The sequence below is a fragment of the Salvelinus sp. IW2-2015 genome, unplaced genomic scaffold (assembly GCF_002910315.2).
Source record: "Salvelinus sp. IW2-2015 unplaced genomic scaffold, ASM291031v2 Un_scaffold4887, whole genome shotgun sequence".
NCBI classification, from domain to species: Eukaryota; Metazoa; Chordata; class Actinopteri; order Salmoniformes; family Salmonidae; genus Salvelinus; species Salvelinus sp. IW2-2015.
In genome coordinates, this window is record NW_019946156.1 from 7,325 (window position 1) to 14,251 (window position 6,927).

At 43.0% G+C, this 6,927-nt stretch overlaps 1 protein-coding gene across 1 annotated transcript; it reads right to left on the reverse strand.

Annotated features, from left to right (window-relative positions):
• Positions 1–687: 687 nt before the first annotated feature.
• LOC112077754 (protein Hook homolog 3) lies at positions 688–3,648 on the reverse strand. The gene is made up of 3 exons (XM_024144205.2): positions 3,590–3,648; positions 3,375–3,458; positions 688–1,421 (listed from the first exon to the last, which is right to left on the reverse strand). Exons 1-3 carry the CDS (start codon positions 3,626–3,628, stop codon positions 1,305–1,307), a joined length of 240 nt encoding a protein of 79 aa, XP_023999973.1. The 5' UTR covers positions 3,629–3,648; the 3' UTR covers positions 688–1,304.
• Positions 3,649–6,927: the final 3,279 nt, after the last annotated feature.

The window sequence follows — 6,927 nt, forward strand, 5'->3', positions numbered from 1 at the left end:
AGTGGCTTTGGGACAAGTCTCTGAATGTCCTTGAGTGGCCCAGCCAGAGCCCGGACTTGAACCTGATCGAACATCTCTGGAGAGACCTGAAATAATGCTGTTGCGCCGACGCTCCCCATCCAACTGACAGAGCTTGGGAAGATCTGCAGAGAAGAATGGGAGAAACTCCCCAAATACAGGTTGCCAACTGTTGTAGCGTCATACCCAAGAGGTTTGAGGCTGTAATGATGCCAAAGGTGCTTCAACAAAGTACTGAGTAAAGGTCTAGAATACTTATGTAAATGTGATATTTCCATTTGTTTAATATTTAACATTTTCAACAACAAACAACTGTTTTTTGCTTCGTTATTATGAGTATTGTGTGTAGATGTATGAGGACATTTTTTAAATTCAATTTTAGGCGTGAAAGTAACAAAATGTGTAAAAAAAGTGAAGGAGTCTGAAACTTCACGAATGCTCTGATACATCTTAAAACACAAATGGATTCTGTTGGACTGTAATTGTAGAAGGAACGAGCAAAGCATTTGTGACAGAAACTGAATGAAACTGCCTTGTAAATCAATCTAAGGGCAGGCGGAAAATAGAGGATTTTGACCTCGAACTGAATGAGACTCAATTCAATAAGTGCTTCTAAAGGGAGCGTGAAGAACCGCAAAGGATGTCCCCCGTTGGCCATCTGCATGTTTCTCTACTGCTATATTCTCTAGGCTAGAGGTTAAGAGCGTTGGGCCAGTAACCGAAAGGTCGCTGGTTTGAATCCCTGAGCAAACTGGGTGAAATATGTTAACGTCCCCTTTAGCAAGGAACGTAACCCTAATTGCTCCTGTAAGTCGCTCTGGATAAGAATGTCTACTAAATGAGTCAAATGTTAATGTAAAATGGTGAGACAGAACACTGCTGCCAAGACCAAAAACCAAGCACCCAAGCACTTCCTACCACTGGGACGTCTTGGTAACACACTAGGAAGTCAACATGGGGAGGGGGAGGATAATTAGTCTGGACGGGCAGGGTGGGTGGTTCTTGGTGAGACACAGAACTGAGGTGGGCATGACAGGACAGCTGACTAATACGCCACACAGGCTGTGTCCCCAATGGCACACTGCTCCCTATAGAGTGCACTACTTTTGATCAGGGTCCCATAAGGCATCCCATAGAGCTCTGGTCAATAGTAGTGTACTACATAGTGAATAGGGTGCCATTAAGGGTGCCATTAGGGAGGCAGACACAGTCAAAGGAGCCTGGATTTCAAACAGGAGATGCTGTTATAGAAGCAGAGAGCACACTTCAAATCCAGGGCTTTCAATTCACACGCCAAACGACAAGGACTGAGAGAAATTAGGAATAAAAATGTTATTTACCCTCTCCTCTAGTTCAATATACTCTAACCTCAGTCTATCTCGCTGCTCCTGTACATGGAAAGCCTTCAAAGCAAGGCACAGAGTAATAGAGTTTCAGTTCAGACAGGTCAAGAGAATAGAAYAGGACAGGAGRATAGGACAGGACAGGATAATAGAACAGGAGAATAGAACAGGAGAATAGGACGGGACAGGAGAATAGGACAGGACAGGATAATAGAACAGGAGAATAGAACAGGAGAATAGGACAGGAGACCAGGACAGGACAGGAGAATAGGACAGGACAGGAGAATAGGACAGGACAGGAGAATAGGACAGGACAGGAGAACAGGACAGGACAGGAGAATAGGACAGGACAGGAGAATAGAACAATGTTATCAAATAGAAGACAGAACAGACATGGTGAACACAAATGTAGAACACCTGGAGGACATTTGGTCTTAGTAGTGGGAGCCTAAACGGAATGGCGTCCTACCACGATTAAAGGGACTGTCACCAAGAAGTCTTCATGGGTCCAACAGACTCCAAATTCGGGTCCTAAATTCTGACTTTTGTCTCAGATCTGGGTTGGGTCTRATATAATTGCCAAGGGTCTCGGGTATGTGTAATAAAATTTAAAAAATAAGGTATTTACGGACTGGACCCGTCATCTGTTCATCTCATTAAATGTGTGTGAAGTAGTGAGAACTGCGTGAGCTCGTTATCTGTGTCAGCCAATTGCAACTCAATAAAATGTATAGTTTATGTGTCCAGCTGAAAGTGGTTCCGGCTGCTCACCTCACGTGAGCCTGCTGCTGTGGAGAGAGAGAGAGAGAGAGAAAGGAGGCCTTGGCCTAGGCTACTGTTGACTGGGAAGACGGAGGCCTTTTTCATTGAAGTAAAACATAAATTAGAGGAGAAAGAGTACAGTGAAAAGAAGCCGACAAGCGGAATGACCTCGGGGACAAAAGTTTTAATATTGTGGTGGAGAAGGATGACAAGAACGTTGGTCAAATGGAACGTGTGCAGCTTGTGTGATGCAATAGTATTTATTATAATTCGTTTTATCATTAGTATTATTATTATTATTGTATATAATTATTACTATTTTAGGCCTATTTAAGAATCTAAAACAGTTCTTTAAAATATGCAAAAAGTGTTTTGTAAAATTTTTATGAGACATTTTCGTTGGCTAAATTTAAGTTGGAACCTTTTAATTTTGTGCTCCCGATTTAGTTTAAGACAGGTTAAAAGTAGGACTGTTATAAAATATAATTAGCCTATTGTCGTTATTTGTTGGGTAGGACCTACAGTAGGTAGGCACTCACCTTCGTTGGGAATTGCTGCAATATAGTCCGAGCCTGTTCAAAAGTTTTGAGAATGTTTAAAACAAGTTCTTTATTAAAATATGCAACAAATGTTTTGTTTCATTCTGTGGAGCCATTTTCTTTGGCCAAACGAAGTTACAACTGTAATGCTGTGTTTGATATTTTTAAGGATACGTAACTGTGGATCATTTGGCCAATGGTGTTCCTATATTGATGGTGCTGGCAGCGCCCAATCGGAGGTTTCTTTCTCTCCCTCTTTCTACTCTCAGATCTGAACCGGTCTGAACCGGTCTGAACCGGTCTGAACCGGTCTGTTTGGTTCTGTTTTTCCACAAGGCCTTTACGGAACGGGTCTGACGGTCCTCAGGTCCATTCGGGACGCGTCTCCATTTAAAATTAAAATCATGTATTTATGCATATCGGGATCGGGTGGGAAAGCCACAGATTCATTTCAGGAACGGGTCCAACTTTTCGGACCAATGAAGACCTTAAAACGGTTAAGTTTTACCCAGGTATTCATCTGGAGGTTTGAACCATAGCACTGAGGATATTCATTCCAACAACCGTTATAACAACGGTTTGACTTACTTTTAACTATAGGAACACCATCGTGAACCCATTGACCTTGTACTACGGCTGTACAGTATCTAATTGAAGTCAGAGACAACATTGGTCACATCAAAGGAATAAAACCCAAAACGTTGAGGCCAACCTGCATGTCCAGCTCGTGACATCTCTGTGCGATCTCCTCCTTGGTGGCTCGAGCCTCGTTCAGGTCCTCCACCGTCTTCTTCAGCTGGAAAGACAACTAGTACGTCAGAATTAACATGGAAAAACTACCAAATAAAGGCTGATACACTCAAATCGTGTTATTTGTATTAAGACACGGTGTAACGTAGCAAGAGGACATTCTCCGTAACATCTCACCTGTCTATCGATGTCAGCGTACGAGTCGTTTCCTCCCATAACTGGACACTCTTTGCTCATCAGCTACAACAGAGAGACCATACACAGTGTTAAGTCATCTGTTATAACACACGGAGACCATACACAGTGTGATGTCATCTGTTATAACACACGGAGACCATACACAGTGTTAAGTCATCTGTTATAACACATGGAGACCATACAGTGTGATGTCATCTGTTATAACACACGGAGACCATACACAGTGTTAAGTCATCTGTTATAACACATGGATACTCTACACAGTGTGATGTCATCTGTTATAACACATGGATACTCTACACAGTGTGATGTCATCTGTTATAACTATAACACATGGATATCTACACAGTGTGATGTCATCTGTTATAACACATGGAGACCATGCACAGTGTGATGTCATCTATTATAACACATGGAGACCATACACAGTGTGATGTCATCTGTTATAACACCGGAGACCATACACAGTGTGATGTCATCTGTTTAAACACACGGAGACCATACACGCGTGATGTCATCTGTTATAACACGTATAATTCACAACGGTGTGATTGTCATCTGTTATAACACATGGATACTCTACACAGTGTGATGTCATCTGTTATACACATGAGACCATACACAGTGTGATGTCATCTGTTCATAAACACTGGATACTCTACACAGTGTGATGTCATCTGTTATAACACACGGAGACCATACACAGTGTGATGTCATCTGTTATAACACACAGAGATCATGCACAGTGGTGATGTCATCTGTTATAACACATGGATCCTCTACACAGTGGTGATGTCATCTCTGTTATACACACATGGATACTCTAACACAGTGTGATGTCATCTATTATAACACATGGAGACCATACACAGTGTGATGTCATCTGTTATAAACACATGGATCCTCTACACAGTGTGATGTCATCTGTTATAACACATGGAGACAATACCCAAGTGTGATGTCATCTGTTATACACACGGGACCATAACAAGTGTGATGTCATCTGTTATAATCACACGGAGACCATACACAGTGTTAGGTCATCTGTTATAACACACGGATACTCTACACAGTGTGATGTCATCTGTTATAACACATGGATATCTACACAGTGTGATTCATCTGTTATAACACATGGATTACTCTACACAGTGTGATGTCATCTGTTTATAACACATGGAGACCATGCACAGTGTGATGTCATCTATTATAACACAGGGAGACATACACAGTGTGATGTCATCTGTTATAACACACGGAGACCATACACAGTGGTGATGTCATCTGTTATAACACACGGAGACCATACACAGCGTGATGTCATCTGTTATAACACACGTCATAATCACACGGTGTGATGTCATCTGTTATAACACATGGATACTCTACACAGTGTGATGTCATCTGTTATAACACATGGAGACCATACACAGTGTGATGTCATCTGTTATAGACACATGGATACTCTCACACAGTGTGATGTCATCTGTTATAACACACGGAGACCATACACAGTGTGATGTCATCTGTTATAACACACAGAGATCATGCACAGTGTGATGTCATCTGTTATAACACATGGATCCTCTACACGTGTGTGTCATCTGTTATAACACATGGATACTCTACACCACATATGTCAGAGTCAAGGCCCGCGGGCCCACATCCGGCCCGCGAGAAGGTTTTTTTACGGGCCCTGGGATTGATCTTGATTATTATTAGAACCGGCCCGCAGACCGCAGCAAGCCGGCAGCCCGCAGATCTTTTACACGCACCAATACTACATTTCCCACAATGCAACGGTGACGCACCGAGCAGTAGGCTGCTTCATTTCAATATTTATTGGCACAGCAGTCGTCAGCATCACAGTAAAATTAACTTTCAGATCCCATCAAAAAATGGCAAAACGGAAGGTGGACACTGAGACCACGGGGGTTTTCAAAACAAGGTGGGAGTCGGAGTATATGTTCACGGAGGTAGCTGAAAACCTGTGTGTCTTCTGTGTGGAGAAAGTGTGGCGGTACTGAAAGAGTATAATCTGAGACGCCATTATGAAACGAAACACGCGGACAAAAACAAGAATATGGACATGGAACAAAGGCTACAAAAGGCAGAGGAATTAAAACGAGGCCTCAAATCTCGACAGGCTCTGTTCAAAAAGCCAATCACAAGGCCAGGCTGCTGTCAAGGCCAGTTTTATTTTGGAGAAGAGGATCGCTAAATCAGCCGACCATTTACGGAGGGGGATTTCATCAAAAACTGCATGATTAAGTTTGTGACGAGTTTGCCCAGAAAAAAGGCAACTCTTTTTAAATGTGAGTCTGAGCGAAACACATTGCCGAGAGAGTAGACAGTTGTCCATCAATCTAAAAGAGCAGCTTGTCGAAAAAGGGAAAAGATTTCATTGCATATTCCTTGGCTGTGGATGAGAGCAACCGAGACATTTCTGACATTGCCCAGTTTGTCAATTTTCATCCGCGTAGTGGACTCCAGCCTAAGCGTGACAGAGGATTTTTTGGCTTTACGTCCTATGCATGGCACAACTACGGGGCATGATTTGTATGAAGAGGTGTCAAGATGTGTAAATGAGATGGAGCTGCCTTGGGAAAAACTCGTGGGTTTTGACAACCGACGGAGCACTGCGATGTGTGGACACAGGAGCGGACTGGTGGCGAAGATACGGGAAAAGATGCAAGAGGAAAACGCGACAGTGGGAGCTGACAGCTTATATTGTATCATACAGCCAGGAAGCGTTGTGCGTAAAGCCTTGAAATGGAGCATGTAATGAGCATCATCACGCGCACAGTTAAATTTATCAGAGCAAAGCGTTTGACTCACCGCCAGTTCAAGGCATTTCTGACGGAGTTTAGAAACGGAGCATGGTGATTTGCCTTATCACACAGAGGTGCGATGGCTAAGCCAGGGAAAGGTTGCTTCAAAGATGTTTCGAGCTTCGTGAGGAGATTTGTCTGTTCTTGGACAGCAAAGGGAAAGACACAACACAACTCCGAGACGAAAATGTTTCTGTGTGAAATGGCTTTTCTGTGTGACATTAGCGAGTCATCTGAATGCAAATGAACTTGCAGCTGCAGGGTCGGGATCATGTCATCTCTGATATGTACAGTAACAGTGAAGGCATTTAAACAAACTGACTCTGTGGAGAGACGCAGATGCGGAAAGAAATTGAGCCACTTTCCCAGCTGCCAGACCATGAAAGAGAAGCTCTCTACCAGTGCGTTCCGAGCGCACAGTTGGCTGATAAAATAGGTATGCTTGCCGCTGACTTTCGACGCCGATTTGCTGACTTTGAAGCAAAA